The following is a 25,651-nucleotide window of genomic DNA, read 5'->3' as shown; positions in this document are numbered from 1 at the left end:
AATAGTCACTCTGAGGCAACACGTCTACATTACACTATTGGCAAAAAGAACCGCATATCGTGCCTAAACAAAACTTCAACATGGCTACGCTCATCTGCGTTTTCTGAACGCAAGGCGCAATTCTTAGCAACATCCTCGTTTTATATTCTACTCAATTGTAACAGTTATGGAAGTTGATGATGGCAAGTATATAAATTATTAAGTGCATATTTGAGTAGCATGTTGTGTTCTTGTTATTAATACCAGTAGGATAAAATTTAAGTTACAGAATGAATAAAATGGTTGGTGATTCATTACCTATATAAAATGATAACTTGTTGTGTTTTAATGATGTTTAGTTTGATACAGTGTTGTTAATACTGTGGCAATCTTATTTAATCCTACTTTGGCTCTGCCAAACATCTATGTTGTATAAGTATGAATGTGTATTGAGTTTTGGTAATTGATTAAGTAAAATCAGGGTAAACTCCGTACCAGGCCAGGCAAAAACTGACGTTTGATTATAGTTTCCGAAATGCCTCTTCTAATTAACCATGAACTTTGGCACAACCGGTGTATGAGCTGTTAATACAGTCTCTGTGTCACAGCCGATAGCAGACTGTGTATACACCAGAGCAGCTCCATCAAGAGCCATCACTACAGACTCTATCACATCCGATAACCGACGATGTATAAACCAGCGCAAATCATGCAAGAGCTGATAATACAGGGTTTATATATAACAGCCGATGGCAGACTGTATATACCAGCGCACCTCTAGCAAGAGCCAATAATTCAGACTCTCTATATCACAGCCGATAACAGACTGCATAAACCAGCACCAATCATGCAAGAACCGATAATACAGAAAATGTATCACAGCTGATGGTAGGCAGTATAGACCAACGTGACTCTAACAAGAGCTGATAATTCAAACTCTATATCACAGCTGATAACAGACTGTATAAACTAGCGCAAATCAAGCAAGAGCCGACAGTACAGACTCTATATATCACAGCTGATGGCAGATTGTATATACTAATGCATCTCCTTGATCCAAGCTCTTTAAGTTATGAAAAAAGATGTGTTACACTTGAATAAATTTATTATAATATTGTAGTATGTTTCACCATACCAACTAAATTCCAACTGACTCTCGAATGTATAAACAACTATTTATATAAGTCAGCAGAAGATAACGCAACATATGCTTAGTGGTTATGAGTAGTTGAAAATTCTAGGTCAAAATGACAGTTATTTGTTAAATATTAAAGTTATTAAATATTAAATTTTGTTAAATATGCAGTATAAAAATTTGGCTACATTTTTGTAATATAAAATTATTTAATAAGGGAAGAGAGTTAATAACAAACACAATCAAATGAACATTCCTTTCCACTTTCGGTGATTTCTTTGTTTGCAAGTTCAGGGTAGCAGGTAGCTTATAATTTTTTAGCAGGCGCACTCTAGCCTGCATTTATTTCAGCAAACGCCTTAGTCTCCATTAGCCGTTGAATCACATCATAATTTGAATCACCTGGTTGGCTACATAAGCCCAGATTGATTCGCTAGCACAGTTTTAGCTCGTGCACTTATCCTCTCCTCGGACCCTTTCAGGGCCACTATCATCTAATAAGGAGTTGTTTCTTTGTCTTAGCAGTGGAAAGTCTTTTTTTAATTCATGCAATTTTACTACAGTAAGACAGTTCTGAATCTAGTAAAGTAAACGGCTATTGCTAAGCACTAGACAATTGAACAAAATATGAGAACATCAAATTGGTACTACAGCCTGTAGTATAAGTCAGAGATATCAAGGTGAGCCATCGGCCGAACAGCAACGGAGGCTACTTTCAACTCTCGTTAAAGTCCGTAAGTCTCTGCAGGCTCTGAACAAGGTTACCATGAAGAAGTCGAGCGTCTGCGTTGGCGTTTTTAGCTAGAGGAGGAAGACGGTGTCGAAGAGGGCATGTGTCACTGCTTTCTTAGAGACTGCCCATGACTAGGGGATGGAGTGGGCAGAAAGCACTTCATTCAGGCGTGCTATGGTCTTTTTTATGTGCTCCCGTTGCTTGTGGTCTTTCAGTGCATTTTGAAATAGAAGTTGAGCACTGCACTGAGTGTAGCACACTCGATGAAGTTGAAGATGCTCATGCTTCTTAAGGTCAAGGAGACTGCTCGTCTTCTTGTAGAACATTGCACACAGTATAGCACTGTTAGTTGCCTTTGAAACGCTCAGGCAAGACATGTATTTATAGCTAATAGACTATTGTACTCAAGATATATCTAAGTAAGCGAGCGTAACAGCCAGTACAATTGTTGACTATCATTTAATTATTGCGACTCCTGATTGAGTGATTTTTGTACATTTATTTATCTACGTATTATGTACACTGACCCATGAGTGGTCAATATACATAATACGTCAACAATATAGGTCAATCCTATTGGCTACCCAATGGTAGCCAATAGAATTGACCTATATTGTTAACCAATCGCCAGTGTTTCATTAATTTTTGTATTTCAGGCCTGTATGTTAAACACTTTGGTCAGATTTTTTGTGTGCGTCTGTATTGGTCTTAATAACTTCAAAAATTATTCATAAACAAAGTGTTAGTAATTGAGTTATTGGCAGACTGATCAGTATAGAGCACTATTAGTTGAATGAACTGCATTTTCTTTTCTATAAACGGGGGCATAGGTCAGCATCTCAGAGCTGCAGATACCCAAGATTTCAGGGGAAGACTAGTAGATTTGGCGGGCCTGTGACTCTGGGTGACACTAATGGTGGTGACATACTTGTGGTGAAGGCTGCGAACTATAACTGCATTTAATGAAGGGTGCTAGCTGGAAAAGCGTTCTGTCAGAATGTTGCAGATATTGTCACCTGGTGGTGTTTGCTTAAATTGCCTAGACAATTTGGCCAATTCGAAGCTTCTGCTTATCTACTCAAATTGCTTTGGGCATTGTATTTATTATTGAGCTAGTTGATTGTGTTGGGCAGTTATGACCAGCACTAGAAAATTGTGCCAGGTCACCATTTGGCTCTGGTTCAACAGGACAGCTTCCCATCCTAAACAACCAGATCCGTCTTTGATCGAACTCGTGTCGGGCCAGTCTTTGGTCAAACTCTGGTCAGGTCAGTCTTCGATCGAACTCCTGTCAGGCCAGTTTTGATTGATCTCCTGTCAGGTCAGTCTTCGATTGAACCCCTGCTGGGCCAGTCTTTAGTTATACTCCTGACTCGCCAGTTTTTGGTCGATTTTCTTCCAGATCAGTCTTAGGTCCGACTCAGCCGGGCCAGTTTTCAGTCTGGAATCAACTCGGTGTCAGAATCAACAGGGTGTTGCAGTTACTCTTTGTAGAGTTGCCATCTTTTTCATTTCACTAGTTAATTACATTAGCAACATACTGGGACATGCTACTACATCTGAGAAATATTACTATGTTTCAGTTTGGCATAGCGGTACTACCCTACAGGATGAAAATATTCGATGGATATAAAAATTTGCGATTTCGCGAACAGCCAATTCTGCGAATTATTAAATTCTGCGAATAATTAGTTCTATTTTTAATCACAAGAAAGAATAATTACTGCCTCAAATTAAAAACTAGCCGCTAGGCATAAATACTAAACGTAGTTGATTTCCAAAACCTTTTTAAATTCATTGCCGGGGCTTTGAGTTAACCCCATTGCCAATGAATCACATTTCTTTACAAAATTATTCAAGGTTGTCACAAAATATGCAGAATGGCATCATCGCAAAAAATAGCCGCTAGGCAGATGTACTAAACGTAGCCGAGTTCCAAAACTTCTTTAAAATCATCGCCGGGGCTTCGAGTTTTATTGCCATTGCATCAAACATTTTTACAAAATTGTTCAAGGTTTTCACAAGTTATTCGGCATGGCTTCGTTATTGCAAAAATCTCTCCTACAGTCTTTTTACATTGAAATCAACTCCATCAATCTCTAATACCGAAGTTGAGGACGGTAATGATTCTGATCTGGACATTATGGTATGTCTTTGATTTGCAGTGCAGATACGCTTTTCCATAATTATCTGCGTTAGTTAATTCTTTTGTTTAAAAACTGATCGCTTTCATTAAATACTTCAGCTATCGTTTTTTACTTCCTTTACACTTATTAATATTTTTTGTTTTTTGTGTTTACTGCAGATTGAGAATGAAACATAACCTACCCCGATTACAAAAACTAGAGACAAGTAGTAATATTCATCCAGGCAGGAATATTGGCAGAGAAGCAACCAGTCAACCTAAACCCCTTCATCAACAACAACTCCTTGATATCGCTGCAGCAAACATGATTATATATATTTTATTTCATGTATAGATAAATATGTTATAGTTTATTACAAACTTGAGCGTACAAATAAAATATTTCAAATACAAATAAAATTTTACAAACGATGAATGGAGTAAATATAAACAGTTTAGTCCATATGGCGGTTGTCTAGCAATAAAATTAAACTGATACTCTTAATATGTGAATACAAGCGCGTAATGGTGCTCTTCGACTGGTTATTTTGGTAATAGCAGCTCTATATCGCTGTCACTGTCTTGGGTAGATGTTAAAGGCAATTCTCTTGCTGGTAAGGGAGTTATCATCAGAACTCTCCTCGTGGCTTACTATTGCAAAGTTCTGCCGGTTGGCCAAAAATTTGTGCTCGGTAAAGGCGTTTTTGTTCCTCTTTTAAAACAGATATATTCTTTTCGTTAGCAGCTGCAGTCACTTCTACTTCAATTTCAAGACCTCCCTGAATGATTGGTGATCTTCTAAGAATGACATCTACCACCCTTGTGTCTCCATGTATGATGAAAAATCTTTCTCACACTAACACAAATAACAAAGCGGTAGGGATGGAAAAATAAATAAAGCATTTCACCGAAGAACCAAAGTGAAATTCAACTAATTTAGTAAATGGTTTTGAAAAAACTCATTACTTACTACAAATTGTTGGTTCATCAAAGGCCTCCAAATCGATGAATATTCGTGAAAACCTCTGAACGCAGCAAGAAATTTATAGCTTAGCATGATTGACTCGTAGTTGCAAGCTAAATAGAAACCGAAACACGCGGTGTGCGCATGCCTAGGGTTAACTCTATTGCTAGCCGCAATAGAGTTAACTCTTAATAGACAGTGTTTGGCCGCGAATAAATTAATTCGCGAATATGCATAAAAAAGGCAATTTGCGCGAAACTTAACTCCGCGAATAAATTCATCCTGTAGGGTAATTTATTTAACACTAGCTGTATGACCCGGCGGTGGCCGGGTAATAACAAAGTCTTTGGACAGAAAATTTATTTGTGTTTATCATATAACAACATATGCCATTCTAACTTTCAAACTACATATCATGAGAAAGCATATCATGTTTTATGTAGTTGAAATAAATTAAGAGAGAAAATAAAACAACTGTAAAGGTTTTCAAACTTTGTCAAACAACTTTAACTTTCAAACTTCATATCATGAAAAAATTTTTGTGTGTAGGTCAAATAAATTTAGAAACAAAATAAGACAACTACAAAAGTGTTTAAATGTAAATGTGAAATAATTAGCAAGTAATAGCTAAATTAAGTCGGTTTTGCTACGATTACAATAAAAGATCATTCAGTAATGATACAATTAATACGAACCGAGAAAACAAAACAAAAATTTTTGAATATGTTTAATTAATAATAACAATGTTTGCATAGAAGTGTTTGTGTATAAAAAAGGTTACTGTTCCACCAGAAGCTATACATGAAAACTTTGAATACGACAATACTGGTATCTCTCGATACTGGTACAAATGTCAAAATGAAATATTGTACTGTCTTTGTCTGACCGAATGGTAAGAGAATATCGAGGCTCTTCTTACGGAGATAATACAATTGTCTGCGTGGAAAGAATTGGCCTTGATCGTGGCTATAGCAATTGAACCTTATGAAAAACCAAAAGCAAAAGTTCAAAAAAACATGAAAAAGCATCGTGTTTCATAGAGTTAATAGAATTCATAGAGTTTTAAATAATACGTCATTTAGCGTGTGCATACGCTTTACGATATATGATAGTGTCTTTGATCGATACGCCTTGTATAGCTCAGTAGTAGAGCGCGTGGATTAAAAACTTGGTGTCGCAATCTCCATGAGTTCAAATCCATCATAAGGCAGAATTTTAAATCCCAAGATTTTAATAGCTATAGCTGGACATACACAGACACATATACACACACATACACAAACTTTGTGATATATATAGATACAGTAGATGCTCCTATAACGTAGAATACGTGTAACGTAAATTCCACTTACTATAGAGATTTTATGTAGTTTCTGCATTGTATCGCCTAAGAAATTTCATGTAACGTTAATGTTGAAGTCAGTGCAAGGCTGCAAGCTCTCCATTTCAATTTGAATAACGAGAGTCCCAATAGATAGCCTTAAAAATATCGTGTTCTCTCTTGTCGCACTCGGAAGCGAAAACTACGTTCAAGGGTGTTTTTACAATATATATGAGTACTCTGGTGGTCGAGCATGCTATAAGTGGTTGTCAGGTTTGCCGATTAAGCACATTTAATAGATAGCTGCACCATTGTTTTGAAATACCTAAAGGTTGATTGGTGCAGGTCTTAGCATGTCCGTCTAACAAGCTGACTGTTTCGAGTTAGAGTCTCATTGAAAGCAATATTTTATCGTAACATCCAACAATTGCTTCCGACAGATGTAGACCTATCTTATAGTAAGGATGCATTTTTCTTTTGCTTTATTTTAGACATATACAATTTATTTTTTGGCGGCAGAGACCATGATGTGTAGAAAAAGAAAAAAAATTAGTTTAAATTAACATTGAAGGTCTCTGCTAAACTCATCCTAAAATTACTGTAATCATAGACCCTAAAGTAAGTGAAAGGGATAAAAAAAAGGAGAAGTTGTTGCTTCAAGTTATTAATACCACAGTTAGTGTACAGTCATTAAATTAAAAATCTAATTTAGTTTTTTCCTTTTATATATAATGTAGAATCCGCATAACGTAAACATTCTCGAAACAGATTATTTATGTTATATTGGAATCTACTGTATTTTACTTAAATATGTGCACTTTTGTTTTAGATGACATGTATATGGGAGAGGATAGTGATGAAATCACCCCAGATATATGGCAGGAAGGTTGCTGGATTGTCATATCATCATATTTTGATGAAAAAGGACTTGTGAGGCAGCAGCTGGATTCATTTGATGAGTTTATTCAAATGAATGTTCAGAGAATCGTTGAAGATACCCCTCCGGTCGACTTGCAAGCTGAAGCGCAGCATAAAGGAGGCGTTATTGAAACACCGGTACCTTTACAGGAATTTAAAATTTATAAAGCAGACCTATTAATGGTTTCCACAGCTTTTTTTTTTCAATAATCCAAAGTTTAGAAATGCAAATTTGTAATTTTACTGAAGTTCAAGCAGCAAGCATGTTGTTTTTAACTTCCTCAATTAAGGAGCTTGAATTAATAATATAACGAAGCTGATTTGCTGTTAGAGAATGTCAAACATCTTACAAAACAATAAATGTAGTGTGCAGATGCTTATATGGCCTTATAATCTGCCGATGGTCGATCACACTTGACCATTAGTTTACCAGTTGCTAAGTCAAGTGTACATTATAAAATATTATAGACATGCTTAAAGAAGCTGAAACCTGTGACTTACAATTAATCCAGCTAGTAGTTGTCTTTATAGCAGCTTTTTTGTTAGCTGTAAATCATACAGGGCCTTACAAAGTGCCTCCATATTACTGCCATATGTTAGCTGTATATCGCAGGTACTGGCCATGTCAAAAGCCAAGATGTCTATCATATGTTGTGTTATAACCCATAAACTGTTGTGCCTTTTCACCAGTTTGATTTATAACGCTTGCTGTCTATTGTAGACGAGATACGTACTAAAGTTTGGACAGATCTATTTGACAAAACCAACTCACTGGGAAAAAGATGGTTCTCCTTCACCAATGCTCCCAAATGAAGCTCGACTCAGGAATCTAACGTAAGTATCGTGTTGACTGTTGCCAACAAGTTCTTTTGTAAACCGTTTTTTCAATCATATCGTTTTTTGTTAATTTCTTTTCTACTTTACAATACCTTTTAAATGTTTAGCTTATGAACACTGGCAGTTATGTGGATATACTAGAAACTAGACAAGAAATTTGTGAAGATATAATTCCTTGTGTTCATGATTTGTTAGTTATTAAAGGATCTGTCGAAACATGGTCAATTATGTTGTCAAAATCAGAGCTGTCTTTTTTTAATGTTTTGGAGTTTGCGTATTTTCAGTATAGCTAAAATCTTACACAAGCCCTGGTGTTGATATAAAGCAGAAAGTTGACATTCATAGTAAATGCTAGTCTGTGAAGTTGAGGCATTGTGGCTCCGCTGCTATCAGTGTACATAAACATAACATAGTGTAAATAAACATGCCTAGTTTATGTTGGTTTAATATGGTTCTACTTGAAACACACCTTCACTCTGGATGAACGGCACTGTTCCGTTAGACACTAGGTTAAAAAGCATCGGTTAATATGAAACAGTGCCTAATGGCACTGTTTCGTTTCAAACAGCAAAGTTGTTGCCATGTTAAAAAGCACTGTCCTGAGTTCTGCGGTCTATACAAAGGTGCGGCCCATGTATTGTTTTATAATCGTTTTTTTGAAAATAAAGCATATGCGGCTTATATAGGGGTGCGGGTTTATAGTCCGAAAAGTGCGGTACTCCCTTACGCTTGTAAAATTTTCACATATTTTTAGTTACTCCTCACCAATTTATGTGGACATCACTAAGACTGTGATAAAGGATGGAGAAGATCCTGTAGAGACGCAGCACCAGAAGACATACATCGGTAAAATACCAATAATGTTGCGCTCGAGCAATTGCTCTCTGCATCCCCTTAGTGACCGCGACTTGACAGAGCTGAATGAGTGCCCACTCGATCCTGGTGGCTATTTTATCATCAACGGCTCTGAGAAAGTCATTATTGCCCAGGAAAAAATGGCTACCAATACTGGTAAGTGTATGAGTTAGATGTGCGCACAAATCTCGCCTCATCCATGCTCTTTAGCACAATGGTATTGTTCTTGATAGTTCAGTCCGCTTTAGGTTTAGAACTTGTGCCCAGTTAACTTGCATGGATATTTATTTGCTGTTTACTGTAACATCTTGAATTTCTGCTAGTATAGCTTGTAGATGTCACTAGCTATCCTACTAGCTATCCTTGTGTACTCTAGAAGCTGGTCAGTTGTAGCTAACTTTCTGATTAGCCAATGATCAGTTGTGATTAACTTTCTGATTGGCATCTGATCAATTAAGGCTAAATTTCTGATTTTATCACTAATTGTAGCTAACTTCTTGATTTTTTGATTTTGTTTTCATAATTTGTTGTCAGTCGTTCAGTTTTATGGACGAGAGCTGCGATGGCTCTGTCTGCTAAATGGTGATAGACTGGTATTCTTTGACATTGCTTCAAGCTAGCAATTTCATCCTAAGGACGTTATACCATCAGTACTGATGACAGTAATCAAGGATGAGAGAATGAGGTTGATTTGTGTGAAATTTCAAATAAACATTCATTTTTGGGTGATAAACCAAGGGGTAAGTTAGTAACATTACTGGTTAGTACTTTAGTTTTCATGCCGAGAAGACAATTCCCTTATTCGTCATACACTGCATTCCAGATGCAGCGTAGTGTTCATGCTCTACAATAGTAGATAAGTACCAGGTATTATGGTATGACAATCAACTTCGTGAATGTTGGACAACCAGATACAATGTAATATAAAGTACTTTACTAAAATATAGCAAGCGTAATAAATTTACGTAGTCCACCGATCAAAATGTTTATGTAATTTTGTATTCTGGGGATCATAATAAATAAGAGTGTAATACAAAAGGGGCACAAATTCTACTGTTAGGATGCCAACCCTCAGTATACAAGATTATAATATTGTATGGTAGGCCAACAGGTAAATATATCACATTATCAAATTGTTTATAACACTGTCAAATTATGTGATTGTCTGACAGGTATATAACATTATCAATATGTTGGTGCTGTTGTATCTTGTAGTCTATGTCTTCAAGCAGAAAGATGGAAAATATGCTTACAAGACTGAGATTCGTTCGTGCATCGAGCATTCGTCTAGACCCACATCGACCTTGTGGGTAAACATGATGGCTCGGGGCGGTCAGGGCTCGAAAAAATCTGCCATTGGTCAGCGAATTATAGGAATCCTACCCTATATTCGACAGGAGATTCCCATAATAATTGTGTTCCGAGCTCTCGGTTTCGTCTCAGACCGTGATATTCTTGAGCACATCATTTACGACTTTGATGATCCAGAAATGATGGAGATGGTGAGTCCATTAGTATCTTTTCCGCTTTATAATATATTTTATACAGGTATCGTCTTTCTCATTCTCAGTTGGCTCCAATAAGCTTTCTTGGTTCATGGTAATGCCAAAATTTCCTTTTAATATTTAGCTCATGAGCTATTTACATGCATTACTGTGTTGCAAGTCTGTGTTGCAAGTTATGCTCTTCACTTCTATAGTTTCAAAATCATGGATTGCAAAAAGATTGGAGTTGGTAATAGCAATGGTGAAACAAGAAGGCTGTGCGTGCCCTAAAATTAGAGTGAAAAATTATTTTAAAAAAATTATCAACCTACCATTTTTGAAAATTTTTTGAAGTCCTTTAGTAGTTATAAGAAAACAAGTTGAAGCAATGCAAAGAGATGAATACCTGAAATGAGTGGAAATGAGTGGAAACCGGCTTCATACGTTGAGGTTTGAATGTACTCAGTTCGTACAATTTTTCAAAGGCAAACTTTGATAAAATATTCACTTGTTTGGAGTTGTGTCACCAGAATCACTTGTTTGGAGTTGTTAGGTTAGTCGGTAGAATGCTTTGACATGCACATGTAGTTACAATGAAGCATAAATTAGATAACATATTTAGCCTCGCTGCTCTGTCATCTTTCTGTATCACATACTCGCAGGTTAAACCCTCGCTAGATGAAGCGTTTGTCATTCAAGAGCAGACAGTCGCGTTAAACTTTATTGGGTCACGTGGTGCCAAGCCAGGAGTTACCAAGGACAAGCGTATTAAATACGCGAGGGAAATTCTTCAAAAGGAAATGCTTCCCCACATCGGAGTCAGCGATTTCTGTGAAAACAAGAAAGCCTATTTTCTTGGGTAGGCTGTAGCACTGCAGTATTTGTTGAACATAACTAACTGGTCTTAGGCATTTGTCCTGTTTTCTTTAGTTCATGTTTGGAAATAATTATTAATTCGAATGTATATAATGAGAGTATATCTCAGAAAGCCTTACTCATAGCGTGAGAAACTATGTACATAATTTGAATAGCCAATTGTATATACCGCTCTCCTTGCAGGTACATGGTGCACAGGCTGCTACTGGCAGCAATAGGTCGGCGTGAGCCTGATGACAGAGATCACTATGGCAACAAACGATTGGATTTGGCAGGCCCATTGCTCGCCTTCCTCTTTAGAGGCCTCTTTAGGAATCTTATCAAGGTAGCAGTTGTTCCCTCTCTACTATTTTTATAGTGAAATATCCAATGAAACTCTAATTATCGCTTTTATTCCACAAGTATGTACCCTAGGACACTTATATTTCGCTAGTATTTAGCTTCGTGAATAGCGTACAGAGTAAAATTTCGCTGCATTTAATTTCGCGGATCTGAAAATATAGTGATGTGAAAATAAATGCAGTAAAACAAACATAATTAGATTCCTCAGGTCCAGTTCACTAGTACAAAAAATTTTCAATTTGGGAACCGCAGGTAGAAATGTGTGGGCGAGATCGACAATGCAACTTGATCGCTTGCTGCTATTTGTTTCTTGGACAATCAATGACGTCTAGGTCCTTGCCGCCGTGACTATTGTGGCACCAATATTAGGTCTCAAGTGTTTATAGCACGCGATGGTCACGGCTCAAGGTTGTTATTGTTTTTGGTTGGTAATAAAATTCATCGCTACAATAGTTATTATTTAATTTTATGACTTTCCCTACCAGACTTTCATCTTCATCAGTTACAAATTCAGTGACTAAACTAATATCATCATCTTCCTCATTTGTCTTGGCTTTTCCACAGGCCCGTATTCCCTGGGGCGTCTGGCCGGCTGAGCCACCCCAACTTTTTAGGAATTGTTGGTGGTTAAGTATAGTCAAACTCGGAGAACTCGCCCTCGAATAAAATGTAAAATTTTATCACGAACACAAGGTTAACTCGAACGGATTTGTTTGGTCCGTTCCCACGTAATGATAAACTGCTTTAGATAACTCGACCTCAACATCGTTAACTCGAACAGTTATTTGCCCAACGGCTACGAGAACGGTTTTTATCGCTGTAGAATATCACTTTATTCCAAGCCATAGAGATAAATGTTAACTTTTAATAGTTCTTGGGCGTCATTATTATCATGATCGGCAAAATATCTTTGTTAACGTCCTGGCAGTCACATCATCTAAAACAAAAAATCTCAAATAATAGAAAAAGTGTTTATACTTTCTGATAAAATCTTTTAAAACTTTACGTGAGATGCCGGTTGAGGCCCTACATGAAATAAACCTGTTGAGGGGGCTGATACTGCCCCTCCAAACCCCCAGATGCTCATAACTAGTCGCCTAATATTAGCCGCCCCAAATTGCAACCAGGGAATACAGGCCATTTTCCAAAAGAACTTGTTATCTCAATTTGCTTTGCCACGCTGCTCAGTCGGCGTATTAGCTATAATGAGTTTAGCAGAAATTGCCCAATGAGCCCAACCACACACAAAGGTTACCTGCATTTCTAATATGATGATTTTATTGTGGATACCAATGAACAAAGCTATTTAATTTCGCGTTTTCGCTCGTTCGCTATGATAGTTTAGTTTCGCTCATGAAATTTTCGAGAGAGGATGACTGCGCGAAAATGCGAAAGTTAGATGACGCGAATACATAAGTGTCCTAGAGTATAGACTAGCTGTACAACCCGGCGTTGCCAGGGTAATAAAAAAGTCTTTGGACAGAAAATTGATTTGTATTTAACATATAACAACATTTGCCATTCTCACTTTCAAACTACATATCACGAGAAAAGTGTTTTGCGTCGTTGAAATAAATTAAGAGAGAAAATAAAAACAACTGTAAAGGTTTTCAAACTTGGTCAAACAATTTTTAAACTTCATATCATGAGGCAAATGTTTCGTGCCGGTCAATTAGATTAAAAAAATAAAACGACTATAAAAGGGTTTAAATGTAAAAGTGAAATAATTAGCAAGTAATAGCTAAATTAAGTCTGTTTTGCTACGATTACAATAAGAGATGATTCGGTAATGATACAATTGATATGAACTGAAAAAACAAAATAAAAATCCTGAATATGTTGAATAAATAATAACAATTCTTGCATAGAAATGTGTGTATCAAAAGTTACTGTTCCACCAGCCGCTATCCATCAAAACTCTGAATACGACGAGAATGGTACCTCTCGATACTGGTAAAAATGAGATATTGTACTGTCTTTGTCTGACCAAATGGTGAGAGAATGTAGAGGGCATTCTTACTCGAGATAATACAATAGTCCCCTTGAACTTCACCGCGATTTAGCAATTGAACCTTACGAAAAGCCGGAAATAGAAGTTCACGAAAACGCAATAAGCATCGTGTTTCATAGAGTTAATAGAATTTAATCGCCAAATTTTTTTTCGAGAGAGTTTATTGTTGATATCGTTTTGCCAAAAACAAATTAGCCCTAGTACAATGAGAATGGAAAAGCATTGCGTTTCATAGAGCTAAAAGTTCATGGAGTTTAAATTAATACGTCATTTTGGCGTGAAAACGGAAAAAGATGTATACGTTATGTAGTGAGAGCGAGCAATTGTAAGAGCTTCCGTGGTCTTGTGGCTAAAGCGCTGGATTATCAAACTCTGTTCACAGCGTTGGTGAGTTCAAGTCCAACATAAATATGGAATTTTAATTCCAAAATTTTAAGACCTATAGCTGGACATATTGAAAACAGAAAATGGACCATAGACAGCAGACAGACGACAAACTTTGAGAAATATGTATATAGATGTATGTATACAGTGCACCCCGCGTTACGATGTCCTCGTAATACTATTTTTTCGCCTTACAATGTGGAACATGATGTTCTATTGCCCCACGAAATATTTTAAGCCATAGAATATCAACAAAAGTTTATCTCGAATTTTGGCAGTCGATGTGCTGAATATGTCGAAATAACAAAAATGCCGATTCGCTATTTGCCAAAATCTCTCTCATAATGCCTGAAAGCGATAGATGTGCGCTCTCTCTCAGTTCAGCGTTATTTGTTATGAATTATAGTGAAAACGAAACCGGAAACAGATAACTGATAAAATTATAGGCTATGACAAGGTTGAAGTTTAGTAAAAATAAATGCAATGTATTAAAATTTACCTTTAAGCATGTGTTTATTAAGCTAAATTCATTTAAGTTAGATTGAAGTTTACGTTATACGTCTGTCTCGAAGGTAAGAACCTCCTATGGTACGTACTGCACATTTTATTTTTGACTCACAGGAGGTCCGCCTTTATGCGCAAAAGTTCATCGACCGAGGGAAAGACTTCAACCTTGAGCTATCGATAAAGACAAGAATCATAACAGACGGACTGAAGTATTCGCTAGCTACAGGGAATTGGGGAGACCAGAAGAAGGCTCATCAGGCTAGAGCTGGGGTTTCTCAGGTAGGAGTAGGTCTTCCGCATGGCTGATGCTCGCAGTTGGTTACAGGATGTAGTTGTTTGCTTCTCTCGCTGTCTGTATGACTCGACTCTGTCAGCTGGTGGTATTTAGGTGCTCAATCGTCTGACTTTTGCATCAACACTGTCCCATCTGCGACGTCTTAACAGCCCGATCGGCAGGGATGGAAAGCTGGCCAAACCAAGACAGCTGCACAACACCCTCTGGGGTATGATATGTCCTGCTGAGACACCAGAGGTAGGTTATACTAAAATACTGTGTATGTAGACACCGCAGTTACATTTTATTGCAAGTAGTTTGCAACTACAAGAGGTTGGTATGACTCATGGTATGCTGTCTCTGTCTTCCTATCGCCAACTAGCTGTGCTACCCGGCGTTGCCCGAGTAATAAAAAATGTTTTTGCATAAAAATTGATTCCTATTAAACATATACAACGTTTACCATTCCACTTTTTAAATGAAAGTATTTTTTTATTTCCGTGTGTATCCGGCATATGCATAATTCAAATATTTGAAAGCTCAAGGTATAGCTGAAACAGATTGCTGAAAAACATTTCTTACTTTTTATGGTACACATTCATTTGCTCAAGATTCAAAGTACCTAGATTATAAACTTGCAGGTGATGTAGTTGCTATTGGCTAAGTTTCTTTACTCCATAAATTTGAGTAAATTAAGCTAGTAACTTAAATTAAGATTTTAATATTTGTTATAATAAGAGCAGTGTCTGTCCAAAGCCAGCTAACAGCGGGAGAAAAAAGATAGCACCTCACAGGAATCGAACCTGTACATTCGGATTCATGGATTTGAAGCCAAGTGCACTGCCATTAAACCATGCATCCACCTTGTGACATTTTGGAATAATTGTGCATATAATCATTACACATAATCTCTCATAGTATACTAGACTGCATCTCTCATAGTATACTAGACTGCATCTCTCATAGTATACTAGACTGCATCTCTCATAGTATACTAGACTGCATCTCTCATAGTATACTAGACTGCATCTCTCATAGTATGCTAGACTGCATCTCTCATAGTATACTAGACTGCATCTCTCATAGTATACTAGACTGCATCTCTCATAGTATACTAGACTGCATCTCTCATAGTATACTAGACTGCATCTCTCATAGTATACTAGACTGCATCTCTCATAGTATACTAGACTGCAAGTGTGCATATTTTAACCAATCTCATGATCTCTCATAGTATACTAGACTGCAAGCGTGCGTATTTTAACCAATCTCATAATCTCTCATAGTATACTAGACTGCAAGCGTGCGTATTTTAACCAATCTCATAATCTCTCATAGTATACTAGACTGCAAGCGTGCGTATTTTAACCAATCTCATAATCTCTCATAGTATACTAGACTGCAAGTGTGCGTATTTTAACCAATCTCATGATCTCTCATAGTATACTAGACTGCAAGCGTGCGTATTTTAACCAATCTCATAATCTCTCATAGTATACTAGACTGCAAGTGTGCGTATTTTAACCAATCTCATAATCTCTCATAGTATACTAGACTGCAAGTGTGCGTATTTTAACCAATCCCATAATCTCTCATAGTATACTAGACTGCAAGCGTGCGTATTTTAACCAATCGCTATTAGCTGGACGAGTGATTGGCGACAGACAAACACTTGGTTATATATATATATAGCTTTAGTTGATATGCTCCGGACACACATATATTGTTTTGAAATTACATAACTGACTCTTGAAGCAGCACGTCATAATTGCTGTTGAACAAGTATAACTCACCCTCTACAACATGCACTGGAACCAGCTTAGTTTAATACTGAGTACTTGTACTGCACCATTAAATTGGAAACATGATTTTACGTGTGTCTGATGTCATGTGGCCAGCAGTTTTTCTGACTGTACTAAATTTCTGCCTCATTCAGGGCCAAGCTGTTGGGCTGGTGAAGAATCTAGCTCTTATGGCCTACATCTCTGTTGGATCTCATCCTTCTCCTATTCTTGAGTTTTTGGAGGAGTGGAGTATGGAGAACCTTGATGAAATTGCACCATCTGCGATCACAGAGTAAGTTTGCAATCTGTGGGTTTGCGGGGGCTTCTTGATCATGCTTGCAATTAAGCTATTAATTACTATTTTTCGGTTGAGAATTACTAGATAGGCCAAATGGCCACAGGAAATGTTTTGTGCCAAGAGAAAATTATTCACCATTGAAAGAATTCTGAATTTTTCGTGAATTGTAGTTTGTTCGACACGTTCAGCATAAGTTAGCTTTGATGTAAGTTCTATCCATGCTACAGCGCTACAAAGATATTTGTCAACGGATGTTGGGTTGGGATCCACAGAGACCCGGATCAGCTGATGAGTACCCTGAAGAGACTACGTCGCCAGATGGACATGATTGTGTCAGAGGTAGGAGCCCCTAATAACTTCAATTTTCTCATTTCATTTGGGTTATTTTTTTAGGTTAGAAAAATACTTTGCATTTTTACTCGTTGGTGTACATATCATTACCAGAGGGTCGCATCAAATCATATATCAATTGACTGAGGCCTCTTGACTGGGGCAATCAACTGGTGGTAGCTAAAAAATTGTCTGTTTATCTCCTAGTAGCGCTGTTACTGCAGGTATCCATGGTGAGGGACATTCGTGACCGAGAGATTCGAATTAACACTGATGCAGGGAGGATCTGCCGGCCGCTTCTTATCGTTGAAGATCAGAAGCTGCTGCTCAAGCGCAAGCACATGAATTTGCTCAAGGACAGAGAGCTCAACCACTTTGGGTCAGTCTTTCTTTAGTTCTTGCTTTTCTGCAGTACTTTGACCATTTAGCAACTGTAGTTTGTGTGTGCCATATAGTGTATAGGGTTATGTAAGGTGAACATTTACTATGAATTCTAGTCTCAGCGCCTTTTTAGTTTTGTCAGTATGACAGTACAAAGGGGAGCAGTATGGGAGCAGTGCTCAATCTCTCTCCGCGCGCTCTCTCTCTCTCTCTCTGCTTGTGTGCTCTCCTCGCTCTCTCTCCCCCCTCGCTCTCCTTCCTCGCTCTCCTCCCTCGCTCTCCCCCCTCGTTCTCCCCCTCGCTCTCTCCCCTCGCTCTCTCTCCTCGCTCTCTCCCCTCGCTCTTTCCCCTCGCTCTCTCCCCTCGCTCACTCCCCTCGCGCACTCCCCTCGCTCTCTCTCCTCGCTATATCTCTCCTCACTCTCTCTCTCCTCTCTCCCCCCTCGTTCTCCCCCTCGCTCTCTCTCCTCGCTCTCTCTCCTCGCTCTCTCTCTCCACGCTCTCTCTCCTCGCTCTCACTCCCCACTCTCTCACTCCCCACGCTTTCACTCCCCACGCTCTCACTCCCCACGCTCTCACTCCCCACTCTCTCACTCCCCACGCTCTCACTCACCACCCTCTCCCCACGCTCTCACTCCTCTCTTTACTATCGGCTCTTTTCTAGTCTTGTCAGTATGACAGTATTTGTGGCTCACTAGGAGCAGTGATCTCTCTCTTTTCTTTCATCACCTTTTCAGTCGTCATTCGTAACTTGCCATATTCATAGGCCATGTAATTGCCTCATTGCTATGGAGTGCTTTACTGTAGTCACAAAAACATAAGTCAAAGTAAAGTCAATGATCTTCATAACTTCATTGACTTGATTGAATAAGGTTACAGTACTTGCTAAATAAGTCATGTTCATTTCCCTGTTCTGCTTGCAATAATCATTGTTTCCGATAAACTGCTGTTCTTTAAGCATACGCTAGTATCTTTCTCACCAATGAACCACTTGCCGCTCAATACACACTTGAGCAATACGAAACTGCGCGGAGACTTGTTGCAGGTGGCAGGACCTCGTGGCCAATGGCCTCGTTGAATATATTGACACTATGGAGGAGGAGACTATCATGGTTGCCATGTCACTTGAAGACATCCAGGGTTCAGCATACTGTAGTACATATACTCACTGCGAGATTCATCCATCCATGATTTTGGGAGTCTGTGCCTCCATCATCCCTTTTCCAGATCACAACCAGGTAATACTGTAGTTATTTCTTTGATTTTTTGACCTTGTCCTAACTGTCAATGTGCTTAAAGGAGATTCCAACTGCTACGAATTTTGGATTAACCGGCCTTGTATTGATCTAAAGTGTGAGTTCTTTGGTGTATTATTATTATGTAGGTCAAAGTTTAATGCGTCAAAATTTATGTCAACTTAAATATTGCAATTCCTTAAATTCTTCTGACTAATTTTGCCAATCCAAAATATTTGCTAGATACGTGCAAGGGCGTGGCTAGCCCCTAGTCATATAGTATACCATATACAATCACACTTTGGCATGCAGTGCTACCTTGAGATACGAGCCGCTTGAGATATGAAATTTTTGTAATCCGAGTTAAAATTCGAGCTTGATTTTCACTTGAAATCCAAGCTGATTTTTGAAACAATTACTTGGCTTGCGTGGCAGTTAATAAAGACACGAGAGCTCTCAGTTTAGAATCTCCATGCTGGGTTGTGGAAACGCATATTTCTTGATTGTTTGGCATTTCTTAGATCATTTGTTTGTGCTATAATCGATCGAATAATAAGTAGCGTGTTGTCTGCACCACCATCACCCCTAAAAGAAACTGTAGAGAAGACTGAATGACATTTTAATGACAATGTTAACGACCGTTTGACGACACTTGTTGCGTTTCTATAGTATCAGATAAAAGCAGACAAATGCAAACTTTGCTAGCGTATTCGTCTGCCGTGAAGATAAGAATACAGTATTCATTTTTAATTGTCCTAATAACTTATTTCTTTTATTTAAGTTATTAGGGTGTTTCCCATTCATATATTCTGTACTATATAGTAGCTACATAATATTTACCCGAGTTATTATGGGGTGGGTTAGGAGTGATTATGGGGTGGGTTAGTAGTGTTGCGAAGAGATGAAATGCATCGCTTCTATTTCCTTTATTTTCAATGGGAAATAATTGTTTGAATTAGGAGTTTTTTGGAATTTAAGCTCTGATCTAGAGTGGACTAAACTCGTATCGCAACGTACCACTGCACTAATTTTTCCACCTACAATACAAAATTGGGGCGAAATTTATCTCAACGTTTGAAGTAAATTCAGTTTCTTTAAACGTTGTAAATCAATTCATACACTGTACGTATGTAAACGTTGAACTTTAAACGTTGTAAATCAATACATACACTGTACGTATGCTGAATCAATACATACACTGTACGTATGTACATATGCTGTTCAGCTTTCCTGGTAAGTTCTACAGCGCTCAAATAACATTAATGATGTTTCACACATTTTTGAGAAGTTTTACAATCACAAGACTAAGACTATCGTAAAAGTTACTAGTTGTGAAAAGAGGAAGAAACCAGAGTTTTTTAGAATTAAAACAACAAATAATAGAGAAATATGAGCAAACATCCTCGGATCCATAATTTTAAAAATCTCCCGAGCCATCTAATAGCTATTACGAGACAGAAAGTGAAAATAATGTGAGAAAAGGAAAGTCTTAAATGAGTGATAGGAAAGAGGCAGGCCATGATACTTGAATATAAGACGCAAAAAATATTGCATATGAAAACAAATAGCATAAATCAATTGTTTAAAGTTCACATCTTCTATGTTAAGTTAGCTTCATGTATCTGTCAGCCACTTGTCCTACCCACCGTCCTTCTGAATCCGCACACCTATGTCTCAGTTTATCTCTCTCTTCAATGTGAAGGCCTATTGCTTTATTTATTTACCTTACATGTGCTTTAGATTTTCTTACATCCAGTTTTTACAGTTTGATGTTATGTATATGATATAATATTATATTTAATTACTTCATGTGTTTATCGGAAAGTTTTTCATTCTAGGAATGATATAAACAAAATACGCTGTTTTATTATTATAAAATATTTCCTTCAGCGTATGGAGTCATAGTTATAGTACATGAAGCAAATATCGGAATAGATTAACTTGTGCAGGGCAAGGTGCATAAACTTATCATTGATCAAATGATATGTTTTATGTCTTTCTTACAGTCCCCTCGTAATACCTACCAAAGTGCTATGGGTAAACAGGCTATGGGAGTTTTCATCTCAAACTATCACGTGCGTATGGACACACTCGCCCATGTGCTCTGGTACCCACAGAAACCACTCGTTACTACCAGGTCCATGGAGTACCTTCGCTTCAGAGAACTTCCAGCAGGTCAACTTTCTGCAGCGTTTCATATATGTAAAATATGATTATTTTGATGGAACTCTTTTTGTCCTACTTTTTAATATGATTTCATATTATCTTATCTTTCATTTAGCCGCTTGTTCAAATGGTAATCTTCATTCAGGTCTATTTTTAATCGTTAGGTATCAACACAATTGTGTTCATCGCTTCTTTCACTGGATACAACCAGGAAGACTCTGTGATTATTAACGAGTCAGCGGTAGACAGAGGCTTTTTCCGATCTGTCTTTTATCGGTCATACAAGGACAGTGAGAGCAAAAAAGGACTTGACCAGGAGGAAGTATTTGAGAAACCTGAAAGACAAACAGTTAGAGGTGGGTTGTTGCGATCACTCGTACTTTTCTGTACCTCTGAGACTTTCAGTAATCCTTCATCTTTTACAGCCTTTATAGCCGTAGTTCTGTCATATGGGACACAACGGGAGACAAAATCAATCTAAATTTTATAATAGAAGTATGTAATAAAAAATCAAGTAATTAGCCTACACGATTTTAGATTAACAACTGAGTTAGTGGAACAAGTATTGCTGGATTATCTTGCAAGCATTGCTGGATTATCTTGCAAGCATTGCTGGATTATCTTGTCGTTTATTAAAGGCTGCATAAGTGAAAGTTATTAGTGAGGATCGTTTTGGCTATAAGCCCTCCTTACAGCATTGTCTTTGCCATTGGAAATATAAATGAGCAATTGTTTGACCATTTGTTGCTAGACCATTGTGTTCAGTTGAATCAACATGAGGAATCAAATATTTCAATTATAGGCTATACTTGTTTGTACTCAAATTGTCTCACAGCATATGAAATAGCTTTTATTCAATTAATGTACAAAGTTAGGTGGGTGGTACTGAATGATTTTCACTCTTTGGATCAAGACCAGTTGTCATTAAGCGTGGTAAGGGGAGGTTACTGTATATAAATAGGGTTTTAAGCTGTAAAATGAAATGAGACATCATAGTTTAGCAAACTTAAAGCGATAAGGAATTTTTCATAATTTATGTTAAAACTGTTTTCAAATTTGGCTCTTCTCGTTTGACCATTATGCCATTATGTGACAGTGTGTTCAAATGCTTCTGACCACATTTTACAGTTGCTTAGTTAATTTTTCATAGAAGCATACCATTTATAGCGCAACATTAAAATTGGGTTGTTTTAATTTTCTATCATAGCTAAATATGGGGAGCCTTTGCATGCGCTGTTTTTGTTAGATTTAAACAAGTTTATTTACAACAGAACAGAAATGTAGCTATCGTATATTCCCGCATATAAGCTGATTCTAGAATGCAAAAAAATTTACCAAACTATGGGATCCGCTTATATGCATAACTCTGATTGAAAGTAAACGAAATGACATTATGCTAACCTAATTTTAGCAACTGCAACTCAAACCTTTACTAACTCAACTTTATTAATAGAAGTAAAACATAATAAGAATGTCTACGGATATCATTAACTCATTCGCTATCAAATAAATTTTTTACTGAGACAATTAAATATTCGATAAAACCAAATATTTGATGTTGGCGCAATAAGTTAGCATTTGAAGAAATTAATTAACATAAGATTTTACATTCTCGGATGCCATAAAAAAGCCACAAATGTGTTGCAGAATCAGTTCTGTCATGCTACCGACCGTGGTTGACAAGTTGAGCATGCTGCGAGTCAGAAGAGATGCCACTATTACTATAGCTTACGCCATTATTATTATTGCTAAAATAAATACTCACTGTCACTATTAGTATTATTTCCCCACTTCTAATCATCAGAAGTTCATTGATCTACAATTTCTGAAACTTGCATAGCAGTAATACACCTGTTCATAGCGAAGAAGAGAGCTATGAAAATCTTTTTTGCAAAACGACACTAAGTTTAGCATGGGATGCAAACACGTTTTCTATTGGCTCAACGCAAGCCAATGATTGTTTCCTTTTGATTAAAACGGAGACATTATAGGCGAACTGTACAACCACTCACCAATCAGAAACATTTTGCGCGAAGCCTGCAAAATCTGCTCTATTTCCGTAACCTTTGCTTTGACAGGTACGGCATGTTATGATTTATAGGGTCGGCTGATATGCGAATTCTTATAAATTCATGATTTCAAGGCTGTTTTTCTAGGGTTGGCTTATATGTGAGATATGCTTGTGGTTGTGGTTTAGACTTGTGTTTAGCAAGTCTGTGATGACAATAATAATTTTTGTTGTGACGACAACAATTTTTATTTTCACTGAACTACATCACTGCTCATCCGCAAGCTTGACGACCTTAAACTGTTTCATGAGCCAATCGCTCATTAAAAGTAAGTTGTCTGTCCTTGTATTGACTTCCACGATATGTATAGACTGACCAAGTCACATCTCCTTAATTTGAATTGTAGGTTATTATTTGAATTTTATTTTAGTAATAATTAAAGTAATAATTAAAATAATTACTTTTATTGTTTTAATTATTATTAAAATAATAACTTTCATTATTGTAGACGTAGGTCAGTGCTAAGGCCTCTATAAATACAACTAATTCATACAAATAGAAAATAAAAAACTCAAAGATGAATATTGGTAGGTATGAGGCACGCTATATATGACAAACTTGATGATGATGGAATTATTGCACCGGGTACTCGAGTGTCAGGAGATGATGTGCTTATCGGAAAAACCGTCACCATCCCAGACAACGAGGATGAGCTGGAAGGGGCCACGAGGAGATACTCTAAAAGAGATGCAAGTGTGTTCATGAGAAGAAGTGAATACGGAATAATAGACCAAGTGATGCTGACCATCAACAATGATGGTTACAGGTTCTGTAAGATTAGAGTGAGAACCACCAAAATTCCACAGATTGGTGATAAATTTGCCAGTCGTCACGGTCAGAAAGGAACGTGTGGGATTCGCTACAGACAGGAGGTTGGGCCAATATTAATGTTGCAGTATTGAACTAACATTTAGTGTATCAATCATGATTGCTCTAGCAGCTCTATGGTATTGATTAGTAATGCTTTTAATCAGTTTCCCGGGTCAAGAGGGAGACAGAAGGTTTGTTGTAAAGAATTTTTGAAACATGCTTTTCAAACATTAGATGCTTCGCAACTTGATTTTTAAATAATAGCCAAAACTGGAAATAAGGCGATTCCTTGAACGCTTTCTTGTAATGTGTTTTCAGTTAACCTAACTTTGTGATTTAGCTAGTTTCAAATATGTGGCCCAGCATATCTGCTTTTTGTCATCAATGGCTAGAAATGCAGCTTTACATTTCTTACTTACTCGTGCAGTTTTCATTATGCTGGGTTATACTATAACATGGAAGTACTGGCTACAAGTTGTCTTGTTCTTTTATTAGGACATGCCATTCACATGCGAGGGGATAACTCCTGATCTTATAATGAACCCTCATGCTGTGCCCAGCCGTATGACCATTGGTCACATGATAGAGTGCCTTCAAGGCAAGGTATCTGCGAACAAGGGAGAAATCGGTGACGCGACACCGTTCAATGACACTGTTAATGTACAGAAGGTGTCTAACCTGTTAGCCGAGTATGGATATCATCCGAGAGGCAATGAAGTTAGTAATTTTATCACCAATGTTTAGTAATCCTTCATGTCAAGCAGAGCTTCCTTCGCTCTCTAGTTTTGCAATGCCCTCAGTTTTGCTTTTAAGGTATCGATCTTTAAATAAGGACCATGCTCTTGCTAACCATCGCTAGATTTCATTAATTTTTTCAGATTATATACAACGGACAGACAGGTAGAAAGATGAACTGTCAGTGTTTTGTTGGTCCTACTTACTATCAGAGATTGAAACACATGGTGGATGATAAAATCCATTCAAGGGCGCGTGGGCCTTTGCAGATCCTCAATAGGCAGCCAATGGAGGGCAGATCTCGGTAGGTTGTCAAACCATAACCTTTATCGTATGTATGAATTGTTTTTAACAGTCACTGTGAATCATTGATTAACACACTGGCAAACATCTTTTTAAATTACAGTGATGGTGGTTTGAGATTTGGTGAAATGGAGCGAGATTGTCAGATTGCTCACGGGGCAGCACAGTTCTTACGTGAGCGGCTGTTCGAGGTGTCTGACCCATATCGAGTACACGTATGCAACCTCTGTGGACTCTTCTGCATAGCCAATCTTAGGAACCAGACATATGAGTGTCGTGGATGCAAGAACAAGACCCAAGTGAGATTTATTTCTTATAATGGTTCTAGACCTGGTATAACTATAACATTGTCACTGCAGTACACATGCATTCATCTAGGTTTGCGAGCTCATCACGAGGGTCTCGTTTAGCGCAACCCAAAAGCCATCATTTGAAATTACATATAGGATTTATTGTCATCTGATTAAACTGACTAATAACAGGGAGAAAGGATTACTCCAAATCTTTAGCTAATTTGCAGCATTCGGAATGACGCCCTGTTTATTACTGTATCACTCTTCTTCCTACAGAACACGTTCATAAAATATAAAATGCCACTTACAGCAAAATATATAAGAATGTCAACGTACACCATTTGTTACAGGTATCTCAGCTCTGTATGCCCTATGCCTGTAAACTACTCTTCCAAGAGCTCATGTCCATGAGCATTGCACCAAGGATGATGCCCGTCTAAGCAATAAAAATAAACTATTGTAAATATTGTATAAATAGTAAGTGGCCAATGACAATAGTCTT

At 37.6% G+C, this 25,651-nt stretch overlaps 1 protein-coding gene across 1 annotated transcript; it reads left to right on the top strand.

Annotated features, from left to right (window-relative positions):
• Positions 1–48: 48 nt before the first annotated feature.
• Positions 49–25,640, top strand: LOC137410534 (DNA-directed RNA polymerase II subunit RPB2). The gene is made up of 20 exons (XM_068095965.1): positions 49–182; positions 7,087–7,313; positions 7,897–8,009; positions 8,767–9,023; positions 10,083–10,369; positions 11,014–11,210; positions 11,411–11,552; positions 14,586–14,750; positions 14,860–15,003; positions 16,682–16,821; positions 17,055–17,166; positions 17,382–17,536; positions 18,584–18,776; positions 20,780–20,948; positions 21,104–21,295; positions 23,540–23,880; positions 24,314–24,535; positions 24,697–24,857; positions 24,960–25,155; positions 25,500–25,640. Exons 1-20 carry the CDS (start codon positions 167–169, stop codon positions 25,587–25,589), a joined length of 3,519 nt encoding a protein of 1,172 aa, XP_067952066.1. The 5' UTR covers positions 49–166; the 3' UTR covers positions 25,590–25,640.
• The last annotated feature ends 11 nt before the right edge of the window (positions 25,641–25,651 follow it).

Source organism: Watersipora subatra, chromosome 1 (genome assembly GCF_963576615.1).
Source record: "Watersipora subatra chromosome 1, tzWatSuba1.1, whole genome shotgun sequence".
Classification (NCBI taxonomy): domain Eukaryota; kingdom Metazoa; phylum Bryozoa; class Gymnolaemata; order Cheilostomatida; family Watersiporidae; genus Watersipora; species Watersipora subatra.
Note: the sequence above shows the minus strand (reverse complement) of the source record. Positions and strands in the feature narration are given on the sequence as shown.